Genomic DNA, 24,583 nt, shown 5'->3' with positions numbered 1-24,583 from the left:
TAAAATGTCCTACATGAATAAATGATTTTTGAATTTGAATAAGCAGGTATATATAATAGCAGTCCCGGCCACGCGTTGCTGTGGCTAAGGTTCTTGAATAAAATAATATTGCGACTATAAATTGAGATGTAAGCTGTTGCGGGTAAATGATACGATGTTGTTGGTTGAGACGATGTATATTACAGATGATAATTGACTGACAGTATGTACATAAAAATATTGATCTTATATACTAAATGACAATAGGAAAATGTAAGGTGACACAGTTTAGACACAGCAGTGCTTAGTAGACAATATTGAATGTCTTACTAGCCATTATTAAATGCAATTATTATTTTGATGTATCTAGGTAACTGTGTCCCATATAAGCTGGATCAAGTTGGATCAAATTGCACACAATGTGCAAATCAAATTTGTAATCGGTTCAGTAGTTTAGGAGTCGATCGCGGACAAATAACGTGACACGTAATTTTTATATATAAAGATATATTCCTGTTTTTTTCTTGAACAATATTGGTACTTACTAGACTGCTATAAGTATTAGTCTAATCAGTATCTATGATATGATGAAATGTAGGCGCCGAGGGAATGGGATTGTCAGTAATTTGGACTCATAACCATCGTGATAAATTCCTGGTGAATTTGTCATAATGAACTACTGCCCTAACCTCGTGTTCATCTTATCGTCTTCCACTGGTGCCCCGCCAGCGGATACCGTTAGTGCAGGCGGGTGCACCATTCCATTATCATCCGGAAAAATATTTGGGTGCTAGTGAAAGTTGACGTAATGATTCAGACCTATTGACCTATCCCCGTTGTGGCAAATTCATCAGCATGACGAGATATTATCATTACATATTCATTTATACAATAAACTACTTCAGTTAGTGTGACAAAAATGAAATAAAAGAAAAGTATCAAAATATCTAAGAATACTAAATTGTATTTCATACTGCATAATTACTGCTTAAAACGAAGCGAAATGGTTTTAACGTAAGAAACTGATTGGTTATTAAAACAACAAAACATAGTATCCACTCACATTTTAAAAGTAACAACTTTGATTGGTCAATTACGATCATTGACAGCAGGCGATATGTTCTTCACCAATCAAATTTTGCGTCAGTATTTTTGAGCTGTCAAATGCCCGGTGTTACTAGTATACGATTTTTTACCCTTCTATTAAGGTTATAATTATAGAGCAAAAATTTGTTAAAGGCATTTTATTGTTATTGTCTCAATCATCTATTCAGAGTTTTCTCTTATAAGAAACCTTTTTCTATTTTATGTATATTTTATCTAAATCACAATGTTTATTAAAATCACATTACCTATTGCTACATAGCAATTATAATTAATATCTCTCTTATTTTTTAAAGTTTCGTTTCCTTTTTTTTTACTTAAAGGGGGTTTTTACTGCATTTACCATGAATGCAACAATTAACATCTCAATATTTCACAGACCATTGAATTATTTCTTTCTAATAATGTCACAAAGATTCAAATTTTGTACGCCATACTGTACAGAATTTGAATCTTTGTGTATTAATAGATATCTAATTGTTTTAAATTCATGAAATCATTTAATAATATTAATCAGTCAAGAAACTGCCCGTGTCAAGAAATCCCATAATCACTCTAGCTCCTTCGTACGAGGAAAAAACATCTAAATTTTGGCAACACTGGTCGGTAATCCAGAGCCGTAACACATATTAATAAAAAAATCAGAATCCGATTGTTGTTCGGTAAACTGAAACTAATGTTTGATCAAACAATATTTATATATTTAGATAGGAATTAACGAATATTATTATTTTTTTACACTGAATAGAATACAGAAAGAATTATGGACGATATAGAAAAGCTGAGTTGTAGTGAGTTGATTCAATTGTCTCCATTAAATCGTGTAAACAATTTTGCCGTAATACATTAATTTAATTTAAAATAATTACTATCACCTCACCCCTTGTTCTAGAAGAAGAGATATTAGATGTAAGCGACTTGGAACATTCTGCCAATGATGAACACAAAGATACCGATGACAAGCCGAAGAAGAAGAAGCGGAGACGCCGTGAAATAGATATGGTACGTAGTATAGGCATGAAGTATTTATCACAGTAAAATGCCAAAATCTTTTTACTATTAAATAAGAACATAGAAACAACGATATTTACAATAGTGTAGTGACTGATATATATATATTTAACTAGATATCCCGCTTATCATCCTCTGCATTTTACCCGGTTTTACAAAATTTCTATTGGTTGTTACATGTTGTGCTATAGCCTATATCCTATATCCTTGTTAGATTGCCTATCTAACATTAAAAGTGTTTCTATATTGAATCAGTAGTAGGAATAGAATTATTTGAACATCTTTTGTCTCTGACACACTACCTATTTATAATATTAGTATAGATATGTTACTCAGAATTCATGATTATTTTATATATTTGCACGGCCAAAATTATTCTCTGCACCACCTATTGTTGCCTGGTAGAAAATGCAGCATGGTGTTAAGTCCGCCAAATGTACTGTACTATATTTTGTATATTGTGCGCATTGAAGTTAAATAAAAATTTAATTACTTAATGAATTTATTATATTTTGTTTATTTCATCTGAAGAAACAATTATTCTACTTAATTGTACTGGTAATCACAGTCTACCCGCAACTGTTCATAGTCTTGACTGATTGCAAGATGGATACTGAAGAACAAAAAACAATTACACTACTATTAGCATGTATAATATAATATTTAGTGCAGAAACTTGAGACCACAAATATTCAGTGCGAAAACCTGACCACCGTATGGTCTCACACAGGCTAAATGGTAGCAGAATTAAACAAAATAATATACCTAATTGCAAGATGGACACTGAAGAAAAAGAAAATACACTATTATTAACATATGTGTGACCACAACTATTCAGTGCAGAAACTTGACCACCATATGGTATTAAACAAAATAATATAAATCTATTAAGTAATGAAATGGATTTCTTTAAAATAACAACTAATCCAATTAAAAATACATAAATGTTTAAGTTGTATAACATTAATTTAACTGAGCTAGATTTTTTCTCATTATTAGTTGAATCTGCAACCAAATGAATGGTAGAATAAAAAATCTTTGTAGATTTCTCTCAGGGTTATGACCACCAGGAATAAAAAATAAATAGAATGGAATAGAAAATAATTTATTCAAATAAACTTAATTTAGACACCTTTGAATAGTCATAATATTTTTTTTTATCTACCGCTCATTCGGAAAGCTGTCTCATCACAAGAAGAAACTTGTGTGTTGCTCTTTTAAATGTTATTTAAAAATGTGTTTACTTATATTAAGTTTATTTCAATATTTCTATTCTTTTTTTTACCTAGACACAGCAAGTAGTAGTGAAAAACACAAGCATTTTTTTATTTGCTTTTTTTTGCTAACAACCTTTTAAAAATTGTATAAATTATCATTTTAATATAATTTATTTTAGGATTATTTTAGAATAAATTATATTATGTTTTTTTTATAAAATACACAGAGGTCTCTCATGTGATCATTACATTCTATCATCATCTAGTTTTTTTTTTAACTCATATTTATCATAATTAATTTCTTCATTCAAACTTAGTCATAAATGGTATACCAAGCTAAAAGCAAAATAAAGAGTGAAATAAAGAGTGTTGTAAGAAAGTTGAAATCAATCAATCAATATTTTCTTTCTAAATCAGATTTTTGACCTCATTTTATTCCACTCACAGTATAGATCTTTTGTATTCTTGAGTATATTGAGTATATTCTTTTGTATTAGTCTGGGTGCTTTTATTTTTATCTTACATATGTATTTACAAAAAAAAAATTAAATATTTGTATCAATTGTCCAGTACCCATAACATAGGTTCTCTTTAGTCTGGGACTATTGGTTCTTATTGTTATTGTAACTTTAAATTTTCATACTAAATTGATGTTACCCTATAGAGACTACAGCATGGGAATTTTTAGAGGGGTATAAGATTTATAACTTAAGGCCTGAAAAAATATTGCATTTGATACCCCTGGTGTTTCTGGCGTCCATTAGTATCTATGGTGTTAGTGTACCATTAGTTTTGCCCTAAACTCATATGGCCACCATAGTGGTTTAAATATTACTATAAAAATCATTAAAATTTTTCATTTTATTTTTGTTAGGGAATTTATTTCAGTTCCTCGAGTACTATATCTAAACTTGGTATACATTTATAACTAACCTTTTTTAATAGTCTAACCATATGTATATTTATTATTTTCACATAACCTTCTTATTTCATATTCATTTCAATATTGTTAGCCTTTTCAACATCCATAAAATTGAATTTTCATTTGCAACCTTATTGTTGTGACCGTTAGTGTTAATTTGTCATCGAGTCACTTGTTTGCAGATAAAATTGTCTGATGATGATGAGACTGATGACGAGGGGTTGGCCAAAAAGCTGATTCGACGATTGAGTCCAGGACCAAACTCCCCCGCATCGCACAGAGAACCTCGTTCTTGTGTATTGAAGGTATTAATAATCTGTGGAACTATGATATATACTCATACAATAACTCAATATAGGAGGGAGAATAAGGACTTTTGACCCCATAGCTAGCAATGTACCAGGTTGACCTACATATGGTTCCCTCTGGAAACCATGAAAAATTGGTGGCTAATTGACCTGACCGCATGTTCTCGATCATCCTCCACTCGTGTCGCACCAGCGTAAGCCGTTACCGCAGTACACTCGTCTGTGCTAACGGTTTACACTGGCCTTTCCAGTGAACAACATCCAAAAAAACACATTAAACAGTATTTATTTGTCATTATTCTATGTTGAGTATATACAAAAGTTCATTTTTTTCACCTTGTACAGGCAAGTCAGAAACGGCGTCCACTGTCGCGGCTCCTGGAACAGCTGCTACGAAATCTGGAGAAGCGGGACCCTCACCAGTTCTTCGCGTGGCCGGTGAATGATAACTTTGCGCCAGGCTACTCCACAATCATCAAGAGGCCTATGGATTTCTCCAGCATAAAACAGAAGATAGATGACAATGATTATAAATCACTTAATTGTTTTATTGTAAGTATTTTTACGTATATATTAATAAGCGAAGCAAAAACTTCGTACCCCTTTTTACGAAACTTCAGCGGACGGGAGAGTATGAAATATTGCACACGTGTAGTTTATATAAGGAGGAGAGAAGATAGAGAGAAGGAGAGCAGAATAATAATATTGTTTCGAAAATTATGTATAAAAATATATTAAATGAATAAAAGAAACATTACACGCACATCTGTGTTGTTATGTGCACCACATACTCTCCTGTGCTTGTCATATCTTTATCTTCTATCGAAAGGTTGTTATGGGACACAGTTACCTAGATATATTAAAATAATAATTGCATTTAATAATGTCTAGTAAGACAAATTCAATATTGTCTACTAGGCACTGCTGTGTCTAAACTGTGTCACCCCACCTTACATTTTCCTATTGTTATTTAGTATATAAGATCATTATATCTATGTACATATTGTCAGTCTATTATCATCTGTAATATACATCATCTCGACCAACAATATAGTATTATTACCCGCAACAGTTGTCAATTCTTTATTTAAACATTTAATAATAATACTTGTCTGTATATTTAAATATGCACGGTGTAATAAAATGTACAAATAAATAAAATAAATCTTACGAACCACCCGTCCCAGCTTCGCAATACTACATCCTATTAATATACTACATAATACATCCATTAAACACCTTTGAATTTCTCGGCTCGTTCTATAAATCAAATCGAAGGTTATTTATATAGGTCTGTCTAACATTAAATGAAAATCCCGCACATGATCAACTATTGCCATGCACGTTTGTTAGTTAAGTATACTATAACATATATTATATGTATAGAAGACGCCGATACTAAATCTTGCTCTGGAATCACTCGCGTCTATTGTTGAGGACTGCATTAAAATCTGTTGCTTAATTTAAAAGATATAAGCAAACAAACAGCGTAAGCGACTTTGTTTTATAATATGTATGTATAAATTATTTAATTGTCTTTTTATAAATTGTAATTCCAAACATTGTGAATTGTAAGAGGAGGGAACTGGTACCTAACATACAAGTTTCTACTTAGTTTAGGTACCAGGGAACAATTTAAATTGTAAATATTGGATGCAAAATAAAATTTTTTTTTTTTTTTTTTCCCAAAAATTCTCATCTCTTCTCTTAAGGAGAGGAGATGGCAACATACCCCCGGCAGAAGCACAGTCGGCCGGGGTTCAGGGCCCCAGGGAGAGAAATTATTATTATTATTATTAATGTAATAACTTTGTCTACAGAGTGACTTCAAATTAATGTGTAATAACGCTATGAAATACAACAAGCCCGGTACAGTGTACCATAAAGCGGCGAGAAGGCTCCTCCACGCTGGACTGAAGCAGCTCACGCCGCAGAAACTGCGTCCGTTGGGCGACATACTGACATACATGTACGAGATACCGATACGGGAGTTGGGGTTCGATATCGGGAAAATGGATGTGGTAAGATTTATTTATTTATTTTAGGAACATTAATAGTTACATCTTACTGATAGACTTGTTTTGAATTGTCGTAAGCCACCTACTAATCTTCACCTTAAGAGAGACCTTAAGTATGACTAAATGTAGTAATAACTTGGAATAGTCATTCTCGCTATAAAGTTCAAACTCGAGGCGGCGTGGTAGGCCAGGTTAAAGTGGTCCTTCTAATATTGAGTGCAATGATTGGCCTATCTGTCATACTTGTAAACGGGTGTTGCTAGGACTGGTCTGTTCGGGTTACGAACTCTGATTAGACTCAATTCTGTTGACAAAATTGCAAGAGCATATCCTGGAGGTCACTCTATTCTCCCAAATATGAATTTAGTAATGAATCTATATTTTTGTAATGATATACAAGATCATTTGAAAATAATACCTGAGTTTCTTGTCAGTTCTTAGAGAGCTCTCTGAACGGTAGATTTGACTTTATAAAAGTCAGTAATAGATCTACATGAATAAAAATAATTGATTTCATGATTCAAATGTATAATCCGAATCAATATACACTACACTGTTATAGGTATACAAGTAAGTGGATTAAAATACCTATAAATAATGACTATATCATATACTGATATATACTATAAAATTGAAGAATTCGTTAACGATAATAATGTTTTTATAGAAAAACTTTAAATCCATAGCACTGACAATATTATCTGATTACACTAATAATGAGTGCGTAGCGATTTCTATGTTGATTATCGCATGCCTCTTACTTGTTATACTGTAATTATTTATATAAAAAAACATCTATTAAAAAGAGCAACACACAAGTTTCTTGCTCATTCTTCTTGTGATGAATCTGCATTCCGAATGAGTGGTATAATCAAAATGACTATTCAAAAGTGCTTGTAATGAGTTTATTTGAATAAAGATTATTTGTATTTCTACTGATTTCCCTTCGCAGTCCATAAATTCACATCAAGGAGATCCTTTCTCCATTCTAAATAGGTTAAAATTACAGAATACAAGGCATGCTGTCTCAGTCCTCTAGAGCAGTGGTGCGCAACCACCTTCATTTTGGATCCCCATTTTTTTTTTAATATGTGCGACCCCTGTGTAGACAATAATAGTTTTTTTTTAATAGTCAACGTAGTTAAAATGAAACTTTCTGAAATTTCTTTTTATTAGAGGTTTTTACATATCACACAATTTTGTGATACAATAAATTTTTTATGCATACAAGTATAAATGTTTGTTAAATAAAAAAAATACTCATAAGTAAATGTTTAAATGTATAGTGGATTCAGCGTGAAATATATAGTGTATAGATTATACATATAAATAAAATTGGAGTGTCTGTTTGTAATATTGAAATAACCGTTTTTACTACATGCATATATATACGGAACATATACCAAAATAACATTTTTTACAATTTTTGTCTGTCTGTCTGTTGTTTAAAAAATTTGACGTTCATAAGCGACTAATAATAATTTGTGGTTTTAAATTGACTTTGAATTTGAACGGATTTTAATGCAGTTTTTAGCAATAGACAGACTGATTCAAGAGGAAGGTTCCTATGTATAATGTATGTACACCCGTGCAAAGCCGGAGTGAGTAGCTAGTTTATGATAATTTCGAGTTTGACTGTAGTTCATTTTATTAATATTATAAATGCGTAAGTTTGTAAGTATGTTTGTTACTCTTTCACGCAGAAACTACTGAACGGATTTTGTTGAAACTTTACAGTGATATAGCTCATACATCAGAATAATATGTGGGCTATAAAATTCACGCGGATGAAATCGCTGGCACAGCTAGTTCCTTTTAAACTTTCGTGTTTAATATACATTATTTAAATTATTAACCGGGTCTTAACACGAATAATTTTATGGCAAATAAAGGTATTTACCTCTCTGGACGTTTCGACTAGGTTGCACTAGCCGTGGTCACGAGCTGACTGGAGTAACAGCGATGTCAATGTAGATAGGTGACAGCAGTTTTTTCTTCATCTACCGTCACTAGATTGTTTAACGAAAGTTCGCGACACACAGCACTCACGGTATCCGTACACTTATTGACTATTGGTAAATACCTTTATTTGCCATAAAATTATTCGTGTTAAGACCCGGTTAATAATTGAAATAATGTACAGCTAGTTCCTTCATAATTTAAGAGCGACCATCTTGTCGGTCGAATTTCTCTTCAAAATCGTGAATACGATTTTCCTCTACGACGAGTCTAGTGAAATTCTCAAATTGGTTGACAGTTTTGTGAAAATTATCATCATTATTATAATGTATTATCAAAATTTTGTCTATATCATAGTGTATGTTATCTTAAAATGTCCAGGCAATTGGTGTGGTTGTCTGGTACTTTGTTTTATTTTTTTATATTATATATATTTGGTGTATTAGAAGAACAATGGCCATTATCCAAATTAAAAGTAATGAATGATAAAAAATAATAAAAAAAAATATTCCTAGTACCCATAACACAAGCTCTGCTTACCTTTGGACTAGATGGCGCTGTGTAAATTGTCCAGGGTTATTATTATTCTTACATTTCACAAAATTGTGTCCAAATTATATGTCTGAACATTTTAGCATATATTGGAAATCAAAGTGTAAATGGCCATTGTTCTTTATTTTATTTGTTGAAATAAATTTATTATTGTCAGAATGTATTGAAATTTTCTTGCTAGGTCGCCTAAAATATATTCCATTCATATATTTATATTTAGAAGTTCAAGTAAGTCTTGGACCTCTAAATATACATACATAATCTTATAAAAAAATGTATTTCATTCATTTCTATTGAAATATAAGAAAATGGTATTTTAATTATTATTCCAGTACCCTTTAACATTTGGGAAGAATCTTCTTATTATAGGGTATATAATAAAACAAAACCAATTTATCCATTTTTCTTTATTATGTCAGATCAACTGATTAATTTTTTTAATAAAAAATAAATGTATCTTGTATTTTACCTATGATTATTTAAAAAAAACAAAATTATTTAATTATATATTTTTTACGATTAATCTGACAATGTTTTAATCATATGAATATATATTGTTAAATACATTAATATATCTATTAATATTATTATTATTAACTTCATAATATTTACTGTTATAAATGTAAATAATTGTTAATGTACAAGATGACAGATTTATAAAGTGCAGCATAAGTTGTTGCTAAAAATAATTGAACTACCCTCATTTTGTTATATATATTTTGCATTACTATTTTTACTAAAACATTAAATACACACTTTTTGCAACGCAGCAACTTCGGACGTACGGCCGAAAGGTGATAATTTGCAATATTTTACACTTAGGAATACCGTAGTGTCTGTATTTAGTAAAACTAGTGGTTTCATTTTGCTTTACGAGGTATGAGTGTTGTTTTGTGGATTTATACATAAAAAAAACGAGGGAGCCGCGTCACGTTTTCCCATAGTGCATGTGTGAATTGCCTGGATTTGGGTTTTTGAGCTATACATAATCATAGACAAGTAACCATAGACACAATAGTTTTATTCTTTAATTGAAATTATGTTAATATGTTGATTTATGAATAGCTCATAAACCTTCCCGCCCACTGAGGTTACTAATTCAAAGTGAAGCGAAATTGTACTTTATGTCAACAGCACAAGGTGTTAAAACGCAGCAGTCCTCTCAAGAGTGGAGGGTCGGAGGCGGAAGTGGCGTCGGATGGACAGGATCGTCAAGACTCAGGGGATAGCGTGAAGATACAGATGGAGGCCGCCAGGGAGCAGCACCGGCGCAGACTTGCCAAGAAAGGTGAGCTGACACTGAAAGTTTGAAACGACTTAGGTTGGATTGCACCAAAGAAACTGGTCGCGTTTAGTTCGAACTGAACGCGATTAAAACTTTTAAACGTGTTCAAAGCTTCTTAAATGAAGATAATAAATGATTTAATTTCCTTTGGGACAACACCAATATTCGTTCAACTCGAAAATTCTTACTTCATATCCCAGCTCATCTCTGCTTTCGTCCACTATTACTTCGCCGTTCAGGCTATTAAACTGTGGAATGACTTACCCCTTAATATCAAGACCGCCACGAGTAGATTTTATTTTAAACGTAAACTGTGGGACTAGTAGGGTACTGGCACTAGTAGTCGGCCCCGCACCAGTACTCAGCCTTTTTCGGTTTAAAACCAATAGGAATAGCGCTATAATAGAAAATACCTAATCAAATTATTTTAAATAGCTTCTATGAATATATTGCTATAATTAAATCCAATATAATAGCTACGTGGCTGCGAATTAAATATGAATCTATTTCGACGTCATCGGCTGACGAGGCGATTTGCGCGCCATTTTTTTATTAGTGAAAGCGTTCACAGAAACGGTAATTTATTTCATTATTTTGTTAATTTTAGGCCACATTGTATTAAAATTTACATTAATTAATAGTTTTGGCATTGTAATCAATGAAAAGTATCATGTTTTTCTTAATGAATTATTAAATAATGAAGTGGCCGACTACTGGGTCCCATTTTTATATATATATATCAACCACCCCTGGTTGACTACTGGTTTTAACGCTGTTTGTCAAAAACCCAATACACCACTTAAATAGTTAGAGTTTGTTGCATGGCTGAGTACTGGTGACAGTAGACCCAGTGTTCAACCGTCCATATTTAAATTGTTTTTTATATAGTTTTTTATACAAAAAAAGAAAAAAAAGCAGTCTAGATTCTACCAAAAGTAAAGTGAAGGAGACTATAAAGAAGAAAAATTATGATTATAATTAGGAATTGAGCGTAAAATGCACAAAGACAGAGTGTGATTTATTGGATTTCAAAACAAAATAAAATTAAAATTCTCAGTAATATACTTCTATATCCTGAAACTCCTGACACAGAAGGAGAAGGACCTGTAAGGAAGATAAGCTCCAAAAAAATTGTTAATCGCATGTTAGAAAGAAGAAGAACTTGAAATCTTTTTAAATACTGATGTTACTAAAGAAGTTTCCGACTGATTTAAATATAAGTTAGATAGGTATTTGATTGTTGTGATTGTTAGGGCACAGTTAAGTCCTTTTAGGTTCTATGACCGGACTAATTATTTATTAATGTTCTTAATCTTTAATTGAAACTATTGATCTTAAGAGAGGCTGACCACTGGTTATGAACTAGTTTTTGGCGGCTGAGCACTGGTGAAAAGTGCCTTATTTTGTTAAAAAGTATTTTTCACTTTATTAAAGGATAAATTTGTAATTTTTGTTAATTTTGTAACAAAGTTTAATAAATAAGTAAGTTAAATTATACAAAAGACTTTCAATTTACTCTTTCTAATATTTTCTTATATAAGTTTGAACCCAGACTTACCACTAAAAGGCTGACTACTGGTGCCAGTACCCTATCTGAATTCGTAAGTTTGTTTATTTTTTATTTTTCTCTTGTTTCTCTTTACCTTATATTTTTCTTTTTACTCTCTGTTGTTTAACTGTCAGATTGGTTTGGTATGTATTCATATAGTTGTGTATGTATTGTGTATAAGTATGTATTTGTATATCATATTATATATTCCTTCTATGTATATGTATATATTTATGTATTATTATAAATGTAATAGTATAAATATTACTATATCACTTTTTATGCCTTGATTTTTTTGTTATGATTATTTTTGCACCGCCAACAATTTTTCTCTGCACTGCCTATGGTTGACTGGTAGAAAATACCGCATGGTGTTAAGTCCGCCAAATGTACTGTACTTTTGTACTGTGTGCATTAAAGTTATATAAATAAATAAAAATAATAATAATCCTGAACAATTCACCCAGTTAGATTAACAGCTAATAGGGTACTAGACAACTGATATAAATACTTAGATACATTTTTTTATATATACATAGAAAACCAGACCGATACAAACAATCATACTCATGAATACAAATGTTTGTACCGTGCGAGGAATCGAACCAGCGACCATCGGAAGTAAGGCGGTGTGCTAAACCACTACACCCCGAGTCTATGTTTTGGTTATCTTTCTAAAACACTATTTTAATTAATTGCAGCCCAGGAAACGAACCGCCCACCATCGGAAGTATGGCGGTGTGTAAGTGCTAAATCACTAGACCATCTAGTCTGTTTTTGTTATCTTTCTAAAACACTTCTAATGCCTTTTTAAACTAATTTCAGCATTCCCACGTATGGACTCTGAGGGTAAAACGACACTGTGCCTGGTCACCCACACGGTGGACGCGACTGCTGAGGAGAAGCCCCTCACCCTGGGCCGGTACATCGGAAAGCTGACGCAGGGCACCGGCTCATTGCATAGTTAGTACCACATATAACATTTCAGGTTCCAACTGTTAGATACATATTTGTCACTCTTTCACGCAAAAACTACTAAATGGATTTTTACAAAAGTTTACAATAATAATAGGTTATACATCAGAATATCAGATAGACTGTAAATTTCTCGAGGGTGAACAGCTAATCAGACATAGTTTAGTTTTAAAAGTAACTGATACATCATTATACAAGGACCCGGCCGCATATGGAATACTGTTCTCGTCTCTGGGCGGGAGCACCACAATACCAGCTACATCCATTTGACCGCATTCAGAACCGAACAGCCAGATTCATTGGTAATCGACGTCTATGTGACAGACTCGACCCATTGGCTTTGCGGCGAGATATTGCAATTCTGTGCATTTTCTACCGCATATATCACGGGGAGTGTTCTGAGGAATTGTTCGGATTAATACCAGCTGCTGAGTTTCACCACCGTACCACCCGCCAGAAACCAAAATACCATACCATACCATCTGGATGAGTGGTGGTCCTCCACAGTGCGGTTTTCTAGAAACTTTTTGCCACGCACAACCACGTTGTGGAATCACCTTCCAGCAATGGTATTTCCGAACCGATACGATATTGAAACCTTCAAGAAAAGAGCTTATTCCTTTTTAAAAGGCCGACAACGTACTTGCAATTCCCCTGGTGTTGCGGGTGCTCATGGGCGGCGGTAATCACTTACCATCAGGTGAGCCGCTTGCTCGTTTGTCCCCTGTGTTATATAAAATAATAATAATAATAATAATTCCAAAATCCTTACACTCTAGCCTCAGAATATTACAGCTTCACCCACTTACTTTCATACTTCTCCAAAAAGCAGTAATTCTAAACACCTGTAGAATATTCCGCAAATTTTTCTCATCGTAATCATTTCTTTTATAATTGTCATTGTTTGGTGATATTCAACCGCAATGATAAGTTTAACACCCCATCAAAGGGAGATATATAATATATATAAAAAAAAAATAACAATAATAAATAATAAAGCAAAGAGCATGTCATAAAGAAAGAATTTAAAATGAATATCAAATGGAAATGGAGAGAAAAAAATAAGATGCATCTCGTTTGGTCACACAGTGGTCGACATTTGACCATAATAAATTTAACGTTCAGTACGACTATTAAAGACAAGGTTTAAAAAGTTTTTGCTTAACGTATTAATATATAGATTTTTTTATATAATTGAATAAAGTAATATGCAAGTATACATTGAAAATTTTTTTAATAGTTTTTCAAAATTGAGAGATAATACTGGCCTTGGATAAAAGTTATTAAATAACTAGCTGTCCCGGCAAACGTTTGTGATGACAGGAGCGGTGGTGAGAGTAAACACACACAGTAGGGTGTAACTTGTATATTAACTGTTACATCTTGAATTACTCTAGCTTACACTAATTACATAAACTATATATATGAGGTACTGCGTGACCTACGTGTCGTTATACAAAACGTACACTCGCACAATCTTTTACTGAACGTGCTGATTTGCATCACTATACCACACGTTGTTTTGTCTTAAAATAAAAAAAAATAGGGGTGGACTACCCCTAACATTTAGGGGGATGAAAAATAGATGTTGGCCAATTCTCAGACCTACTCAATACGCTCACAAATATTCATGAGAATCGGTCAAGCCGTTTCGGAGGAGTATGGGAACGAAAACTGTGACACGAGAATTTTATATATAAGATATTAATATAACATTATTAACTTTGGTCTTATCGTTTGCAGCAATCTCTCACAGACAGCCTTAAATACGGTATATCAACAATGTGTATGATACAATGATAATACTTTCATTCATTCATTCAAGATTATTTATTGAAATGTCCAAGGGTGTGAACAAAACTACGGTCCGTTCATTTACTAAAAGCCCTCCTACGACAAACCTTCGAACGCTCACCAAGGAGGAGTCGCATCTCTTATACCACACTTTACGTAAGTACACTAACTAGCGGTTTGGCAAACCGTTTTGCATCTGATGGTTGCGGGTTCAATTCCTCGTACATACAAATATTTATGCTCGTAAAATTCAAATGTTTGTACATAGAGATCGTCCTACCTGACTGCCTTGGTGGATTAGCTGTTGAACACTTGAACATCGCTTTATTCCAATGGTCGCTGCTTCGATACTAATATTAATATTCCATGGAGGCCGTCACACTGTATGACCTTTTGTGTATACTTTTACGCCAATAAAAGTTCTGTCTATCTATCTATATAATACTTTTGAACAAAGAATTTTTCATTCTCATTGTCATCTACAGCATCAGAGACGGGCCAGGGCAATGAGGAGATGTTGCGTTTTGCGGCAGACTCACCGTGGAATCTCTTCTACGACATGGAAGCAATGTTTCCTGATAGAAAACAACAATCAGAAGCTGCATCGCCCAAAGAAGAAAACGTAATTATTTGGTTTCTATTTTATAAACTTGAAGTGGTAGTAGTTTATACATCAGAATAACACATAAATTTATTTATTGTTGTATGTTGCAGATTTTGTGAGAATTCGGTAATGACTTAAGCTTTGGTCCCGTTTTCAACTTTTCTAAGTATAAACTAACCCTTTTCAGGACATATCTAAAACTAAAGTGGACATAGAGCAGCTGCGCTCGTTGTCCGAACTGGGCATCGATGTGGACTTCCTGAACGACGTGGAAACTTGAACATAGTTTTATTCAGCAATGGTCGCCGGTTCGAGACCAACATTAATATTCCATGGAGAAGGAGCAGAGAGACGTCACTACTTGACTTATTACCTTTTGTGTATTTTTCGGTACTAGCCAATAAGCAGTTTTACTGTCTATATATCTATATAATAACGTTTTGAACAAAGACTGTCATTCTCATTGTCATCTACAGCGCCGGATCAGAGACGGGCCAGGCCGCCTGAGCGCGGATGCTGCGTTTTGCAGCAGCGCTCACCGTGGAATCTCTTCTACGACATCGCGCACCTCGGTCAATGTTTCACCTGATAGGAAACAACAATCAGAAGCTGCATCGCCCAAAGAAGAAAACGTAATTATTTGGTTTCTATTTTATAAACGGCATGAAGTGGTAGTAGTTTATACATCAGAATAGCACATAAACTTATTTATTGTTGTGAGAATCGGTAATGACGGCTTTGGTCCCGTTTCCCCAACGCGCTCGCCAGTATAAACTGCGCCGCGCCAGGACATATCTAAAACTAAAGTCCCGGCCGTCATGCGCGGCATGGCCGCCGTTGTCCGAGCTGCGCTCGATGTGGACTTGCGCCGAACGACGTGGAAGAGGACATAGTCCCGGCCGTCACCTGCAGGCATGACTACCGCCCGCCGCGCTCGCATCACCGGCCGCGCTGCAAGCACACGTCACGAACTCGCTGGTCAAGTGTGGAGAAGGCCGTCAGAGAGACAGGTAACGCCCTTGCGCTTATTACAATTTTCACGAATAGATTTACATCGCTGCGCCGCGCCACCGGCGTCAGCTCGCGCACCTCGGTCTATGTATCGTTTTCACTTCCGATGGTCGCCCGATGACCCGCCGCGCTCGCCAACAACGTTCGCTGGTGTGCCACCGCGTCACGCTCGCGCACCTCGGTCGGCCGCCCGCGTGCCGCCCGCCGCGCTCGCGACCCGGCCGCGCGCGCCGCGCCACCGGCGTCACGCTCGCGCACCTCGGTCAGTGTAGGGTCCCGGCCGTCACCTGCGCGGCATGGCCGCCCGCGTGCCGCCCGCCGCGCTCGCCACCCGGGCCGCGCTGCGCCGCGCCACCGGCGTCACGCTCGCGCACCTCGGTCAGTGTAGGGTCCCGGCCGTCACCTGCGCGGCATGGCCGCCCGCGTGCCGCCCGCCGCGCTCGCGACCCGGGCCGCGCTGCGCCGCGCCACCGGCGTCACGCTCGCGCACCTCGGTCAGTGTAGGGTCCCGGCCGTCACCTGCGCGGCATGGCCGCCCGCGTGCCGCCCGCCGCGCTCGCGACCCGGGCCGCGCTGCGCCGCGCCACCGGCGTCACGCTCGCGCACCTCGGTCAGTGTAGGGTCCCGGCCGTCACCTGCGCGGCATGGCCGCCCGCGTGCCGCCCGCCGCGCTCGCCGCCGCGCCGCGCTCGGTCAGTGTAGGGTCGCCGTCACCTGCGCGGCATGGCCGCCCGCTGCCGCCGCGCCTGCGCCGCGCCACCGGCGTCACGCTCGCGCACCTCGGTCAGTGTAGGGTCCCGGCCGTCACCTGCGCGGCATGGCCGCCCGCGTGCCGCCCGCCGCGCTCGCCACCCGGGCCGCGCTGCGCCGCGCCACCGGCGTCACGCTCGCGCACCTCGGTCAGTGTAGGGTCCCGGCCGTCACCTGCGCGGCATGGCCGCCCGCGTGCCGCCCGCCGCGCTCGCCACCCGGGCCGCGCTGCGCCGCGCCACCGGCGTCACGCTCGCGCACCTCGGTCAGTGTAGGGTCCCGGCCGTCACCTGCGCGGCATGGCCGCCCGCGTGCCGGCGCCGCGTCACTCAATGCAGAGTCCTAGACTCGGCCGCCTACCTGCGTGGCATGTCTGTCCGCCGCGCTCGCGTGACGTCGTAACACACGTGTGCACGTGATACATAAATGACAACGCCCGCCGTGCTAGCGTGACTCGCGTAACCACGTATTATATAGACAACCCCGCCCCCAACACTCACGTGACACACATGACACTTGAATGATCGATTTATTTGTATCAAAATAAAATGAATTTACTACATAGAAGTCAATTGAAACCTCAACATCACCACGCTAGGTCATCACCCAACCAAATTAGGTCGCCTCCGCACTCAGTAATGGCAGATTGAAAATTTATCTCCCATTTTTGTGATTTTTCTTCCAACTCTAAATTTTAAAGAAAATTTGGAAAAAAGAAACCTGGCAACACTGACACCACCTTTTAAGTAATTTCTAAAACATGTTATGTATTACAGATACCCCAATGGCGGTTGATGACTTCGAGTTGGAGATGCACGAACAACGCGACACCGTTAGCGATTTAGACTCAAGATCGAGCCACGACAAATAATTGCAATAAATAGACAAACGGAACTGATTGTTTACAATTTTTGTATAAAAAAATAAAATAAAGTATATAAAAATCTATTTCATTTTTTACTAGCTGACTCGACTATTCGTATGTGTCACATTTTCCTCCATTTTGCAATATTTTCACATTGCTGCTCTGTTTCTATTGTTCGTAGCGTAATGCTTGTGGGGTCGGTAAGAATAAATATACAAATAAAATAGACCCTCAACTAATAATTAGTGTATTGAAAAGAATATAATATTAACAATAAATTATCTTGAAGAAAATATATATATATATGGAACAGAGCTGTATAAGGCAAGTGAGAATATTTTATAGGTGAAATATGGAATGTGTGTAAGCGGCCAGTTGTCATGAAAAGACGTAATGATGTGAAATGATTATTATACAAATATATACAGTACATCATAACATTCCATTGCCGAGACCGTGTCACGGGCGATAGTACTTGGTGTAGTTCTTTACACCAAGTTAATTAGTCTTTTGTCAAAAGAATATTTTTTATTATATTAACAGAATATTTTCATGAAAAAAGAATATTGTGTTAAATCTAAATTTACAGAATGGGCAACAGTGGGAATACTTAAAAGTAGAAACATTTTATTTGATTTATATGATCAAAAAAAATATAGATTTGATGACAAATTTACGACTTATGTGAGAAATTATTAAAATTTTTCAAACAAGTTTGTATTGCAGATAAATCTAATTATATAAATAAACAAATTAATCAGTCTTCTGACAAAATTAAGACCATCTGGGGAATTATAAACAAAGAAACTGGAAGGTCCGAAAAAGCCTGCAATCAATTCTCATTAAATTATGACAATATGTTAATAACAACAAAAGATATAGTTCATATTTTCCAAGATTTTTTGCTAATATTCCGATTGATATTACATTTTCTCTAGACTCAATCTCCAATTCGAGCAAAAACATTACTGGAGGCTAATGTCAGCCCTTGCTCTTTAACATTTAAATTTTCACATGTCAGCCCTTTTCATATAATAAAAATATTCAAACAGTTAAATTCAAAAAATAGGAAAGATCTCTGGGGCATGTCAGTTAAAGTAGTTAGTTCATTCATAGATATTATTGCTCCTTATCTAGCTACTATTTTCAATAAATGTGTTGATAATGGCGTGTTTCTTCAATTAAGGGGGTCTTCCTATGTGATGGGTTGAAAAAATCGATTTTTTTTTTTTCATAAATTGAAATTCTAGAATACGGTAGTAAAATTTTAATTCCAAGTCGTTTTAAATCAGGAGATAGATTCGAGCTGAGTTGGCAACTATAGACGGCTTTATTTTTTTTATTAATATATTTGTTTATACAAGTTTAGACACGTTTCTACAGACTTAAACAGAAATTTGAAAATTTTACATTGTTTTAGTTTAATCAAATGTTAAAATGTTCATCCTGGTCGTAGTAAAAAAAGAAACAGTTGGTGTAAATGGCGGCTGAAGCTGAACTGGACCAATTTCATCACGATAAACCACCTCTACAGTCAGCAATATGGTTTATCGAAAGACGAATTATTAATTCGTTGTTTAGGAGCAGAGACACAAAACAATAACGAATCTTTGAATTCTTTGATTTGGACTTTCGCTCCTAAACATCTTCATTCTGGTCCCAAAGTTGTTGAAATTGCTAGCTACTTAGCAGTTATTATCTTTAATGAAGGTTTTCATATATTTTAAAAGTTATGTCGATTATGGGATGCCCTGTTGGTCGTGAAGCCCAAGTATGTTGAGACATTATGAAAAGCGAATCTTAGAGCGGCGCGTAATGATGTCGTTAAATCCAGGATTGACTCAAGAGCTGAACAATCTGCTTTAAAAGAGTTTCACGAGGAAGAGGAAGGAATACTCTATGGACCAGGCATCGCCGATTGAGAGTAAGTTGATATTTTAATAGTTTTTAACGGACTTGAAACTTTAAACGCGTTTTTCTCAAAACTGTGTTTTTCAAACTTTCCTCCATTGTATCTCAGAAACGGCTGGACCGAATTACTTGAAATTTACAGGGCACACTCAATATATGTAAATGCAAGGAATGAACTATTATCAAACGAAAATTTTCAAAACTTCGATTTTTTTATACCAAAAAACAAAAAAAAAAAACGCCTAATTTGCAACTTTTATTTCAAATGTCTATCAAAAATCCAATTTTTTTTATATTCATTTGATTATAGGTCTACAAATTAAAACGCCGTTTTTTTTTTTTTTCAGATAAGCCGATCAGCCGGAATCGTGAAGGAAGTGAGGCGGGGGTGTTCAGATGAAGACTGAATATTTTTAGCTGAAATTTTATATTTATACTGTCCAAATATGTGTTAATAAATGATAAAAAACTTGAAGCTCTAAATATTTACTGGTCGTAGAAAAAAAATCCTAAAATATCCCTAAAAAACAGGCCGTCACATAGGAAGACCCCCTTAATGAAATCAGGAGATAGATTTGAGCTAGGCAACTATAGACCAATTTTTATTTTGCCAGTTCTAAGTAAAGTATTTGAAAACATTGTGTTTAATCAAATGATAAAATACTTCAGGGATAACGGACTGCTTCACAGTCAGCAATATGGTTTCACTGCCGGCAAGTCTACTACTGATGCAGGTGTAGCGCTTATTACACATATATTCAAATCATGGGAGAACTCACAGGATCTCTCGACGTTTTTTGTGACTTATCGAAGGCGTTTGATTGCGTAGATCATAAAACACTTGTAAGAGTTCGAACATTATGGTATTAGAGATAATGATCTAAATCGAATGAAAACTTATCTAAAAATGAAGAATGAGAATGAGAATGAAGACTGAGAATGACGAATGAGAATGAAGAATGAAAATGAAGAACGAGAATGAAGAATGAGGAGGATGAGGATGAAGATATGAATGAGGATGAGACTGAAGAATGAGAATGAAGAATGAGAATGAAGACTGAGAATGAAGGCTGCGAATGATGAATAAGAATGAAGAATGAGAATGAAGAATAAGAATGAAGAATGAGAATGATCATTCTCTTCATTCTCATTCCTCATTCTTATTCTTCGTTCTTCATTCTCATTCTTCATTCTCAGTCTTCATTCTCATTCGTCATTCTCATTCTTCATTCTCAATCGTCATTCGCATTCTTCATTCTTATTCTTCAATCTCATTCTGAATTAAGGATAAGAATGAAGAATGAGAATGTTGATTGAGAATGAAGAACGAAGAATAAGAATGAGGAATATGAATGACGAATGAGAATGATGACTGAAAATGAAGACTAAGAAAAAAGAATGAGGAGGATGAGGATGAGAATGAGGTGAGAATGAATTATTCAGTCTCATCCTCATTCTCAATGAGGATGAGACTGAATAATGAGAATGAGAATGAAGAATAACAATGCAGAATGAGATTGAAGAATGAGAATGTTGGATGCGAATGAAGAATGAGGAATGAGTTCTTTATTCTTCATTCGCATCCAACATTCTTCACTCTCATTCCTCATTTGAGAATGAGGAATGAGAGTGAAGAATGAAAGTGAGGATGAGATTGAGAAATGAGAATGTTGGATGCGAATGAAGAATGAGAATGAGGAGGATGAAGATGAAGATGTGTATGAGGATGAGACTGAAGAATGAAGACTGAGAAATGAGAATGATGAGGATGAGGATGATTTTCATTCTTCATTGTTATTCTTCATTCTTATTCTTCATTCTCATTCTCATTATTCAGTGTCATCCTCATTCTCACCTCATTCTCATCCTCATCCTCCTCATTCTTTTTTCTTAGTCTTCATTTTCAGTCATCATTCTCAGTCTTCATTCTCATTCTTCATTCTCATTCTTCATTCTCAGTCACTATTCTCATTCTTCATTCTCATTCTTAATTTTATTCTTCATTCTCATTCGTCATTCTCATTCTTCATTCTTATTCGTCATTATCATTCTTCATTCTATTTCTTCATTCTCATTCTGAATGAAGAATAAGAACGAAGAATGAGATCTCGAAGAATAAGAATGAGGAATATGAATCGATGAGAATGAGGAGGATGAGGATTCTTCATTCTCATTCTTCATTCAAATTCATCATTCTTATTTTTCATTCTCATTCGTTTTCTCATTCATCATTCTCATTCGTTATTCTCATTCTTCATTCTCAGTCATTATTATCATTCTTCAATCTCATTCTAAATGAAGAATAAGAATGAAGAATGAATATGAGAATGAAGAACATAAGAATGAGGATAGAGAATGACGAATGAGAATAATTATGAAGAATGAGAATCCTCATCCTCATTCTCACCTCATTCTCATCCTAATCCTCCTCATTCTTTTTTTTTAGTCTTCATTTTCAGTCATCACTCTCAGTCTTCATTCTATTTCGTCATTCTCATTCGTCATTCATATTCCTCATTCTTATTCTTCATTCTTCATGCTCATTCAACATTCTTATTCTTCATTCAGAATGAGATTGAAGAATGAGAATGATGACTGAGACTGAAGAAATAGAATAAAGAATGAGAATGATTCTCAGTCTTCATTCTCATTCTTCATTTTCATTCTTCATTCTCATTCGTCATTCTCAATCCTCATTCTTATTCTTCGTTCTTCATTCTCATTCAACATTCTCATTCTTCATTCTTATTCTTCATTCAGAATGAGATTGAAGAATGATGACTGAGAATGAATAATGTGAATGACGAATGAGAATGATGAATGAGAATGAAGAATATGAATTGACGAATGAAAATGAAGAATGAATATGAAGAATGAGAATGAAAAATGAGAATGAAGACTGAGAATGAACAATGAGAATGAATAATGAAAATAATGACTGAGAATGAAGAATGAGAATGACGAATGAGAATGACGAATGAGAATGAAGAATGAATGATGAATTTGAATGAAGAATGAGAATGAAGAATTCCTCGTCCTCCTCATTCTCAGTCTTCATTATCATTCTTCATTTTCATTCGTCATTCTCATTCGTCATTCATATTCCTCATTCTTAGAGAATGAGGAGGACAAGGAATTCTTCATTCTCATTCTTCATTCTCATTCGTCATTCTCATTCTTCAAACTCATTTATCCATTTTCATTCTTCATTTTCATTCTTCATTCTCATTCATTATTCTCATTCGTCATTCACATTATTTATTCTCAGGCATCATTCTTCAATCTCATTCTGAATGATAATGAGAATGAAGACTGAGAATGAAAAATGAGAATCCTCATCGTCATTTTCATCTCATTCTCATCCTAATCCTCCTCATTCTTTTTTCTTAGTCTTCATTTTCAGTCATCATTCTCAGTCTTCATTCTATTTCGTCATTCTCATTCGTCATTCATAATCATTCTTATTCTTCATTCAGAATGAGATTGAAGAATGAGAATGATGACTGAGACTGAAGAAATAGAATAAAGAATGAGAATGACGAATGAGAATGATTCTCAGTCTTCATTCTCATTCGTTTTCTCATTCATCATTCTCATTCGTCATTCTCATTCTTCGTTCTCAGTCATTATTATCATTCTTCAATCTCATTCTAAATGAAGAATAAGAATGAAGAATGAGATTTTTGAATGAGAATGAAGAACGAAGAATAAGAATGAGGAATGAGAATGAAGAATGAGAATGAATAATTCCTTGTCCTCCTCATTCTCAAAGAATGAGGAATATGAATGACGAATGAGAATGAGGAATATGAATGACGAATGAGAATGACGAATGAAGATGTGTATGAGGATGAGACTGAAGAATGAAGACTGAGAAATGAGAATGATGAGGATGAGGATGATTTTCATTCTTCATTGTTATTCTTCATTCTCATTCTTCATTCTCATTCTCATTATTCAGTGTCATCCTCATTCTCACCTCATTCTCATCCTCATCCTCCTCATCCTTTTTTCTTAGTCTTCATTCTCAGTCATTATACTCATTCTTCATTCTTATTCTTCATTCTCAGTCATCATTCTCATTCGTCATTCACATTATTCATTCTCAGTCATCATTCTTCAATCTCATTCTGAATGAAGAATAAGAATGAAGAATGAGAATGTTGAATGAGAATGAAGAACGAAGAATAAGAATGAAGAATGAGAATGAAGAATGAAAATGAAGAATGAAAATGAAGAATGAGAATGAAGACTGAGAATCATTCTCATTTGTCATTCTCATTCTTTATTCTATTTCTTCAGTCTCAGTCATCATTCTCATTCTGAATGAAGAATAAGAATGTTGAATGAGCATGAAGAACGAAGAATAAGAATGAGGAATATGAATGACGAATGAGAATGACGAAATAGAATGAAGACTGAGAATGATGACTGAAAATGAAGACTAAGAAAAAAGAATGAGGAGGATTAGGATGAGAATGAGGTGAGAATGAGGATGAGGATTCTCATTCTTCATTCTCAGTCTTCATTCTCATTCTTCATTTTCATTCTTCATTCTCATTATTCATTCTCATTCGTCATTCTCTATCCTCATTCTTATTCTTCGTTCTTCATTCTCATTCAAAATTCTCATTCTTCATTCTTATTCTTCATTTAGAATGAGATTGAAGAATGATAATAATGACTGAGAATGAAGAATGAGAATAACGAATGAGAATGATGAATGAGAAAACGAATGAGAATGAAAAATAAGAATGATGAATTTGAAT

General features: G+C 35.3%; 1 protein-coding gene across 1 annotated transcript; it reads left to right on the top strand.

The window, feature by feature from the left end:
• Positions 1–1,742: 1,742 nt before the first annotated feature.
• On the top strand, positions 1,743–17,986 carry LOC131849014 (bromodomain-containing protein 7). Its single transcript, XM_059199027.1, has 15 exons — positions 1,743–1,874; positions 1,976–2,085; positions 4,416–4,538; positions 4,887–5,093; positions 6,362–6,562; positions 10,205–10,358; positions 12,730–12,867; positions 12,977–13,100; positions 14,705–14,829; positions 15,159–15,295; positions 15,465–15,545; positions 15,754–15,909; positions 16,325–16,666; positions 16,909–17,303; positions 17,795–17,986. The coding sequence occupies exons 1-15, from the start codon at positions 1,847–1,849 to the stop codon at positions 17,907–17,909; spliced, it is 2,436 nt and encodes an 811-aa protein (XP_059055010.1). The 5' UTR covers positions 1,743–1,846; the 3' UTR covers positions 17,910–17,986.
• The last annotated feature ends 6,597 nt before the right edge of the window (positions 17,987–24,583 follow it).

This window comes from Achroia grisella, unplaced genomic scaffold, assembly GCF_030625045.1.
Source record: "Achroia grisella isolate CSIRO2021 unplaced genomic scaffold, CSIRO_AGI_Agris_v1 utg1056, whole genome shotgun sequence".
NCBI classification, from domain to species: Eukaryota; Metazoa; Arthropoda; class Insecta; order Lepidoptera; family Pyralidae; genus Achroia; species Achroia grisella.
This window is presented reverse-complemented; position numbering and strand designations above follow the sequence as displayed.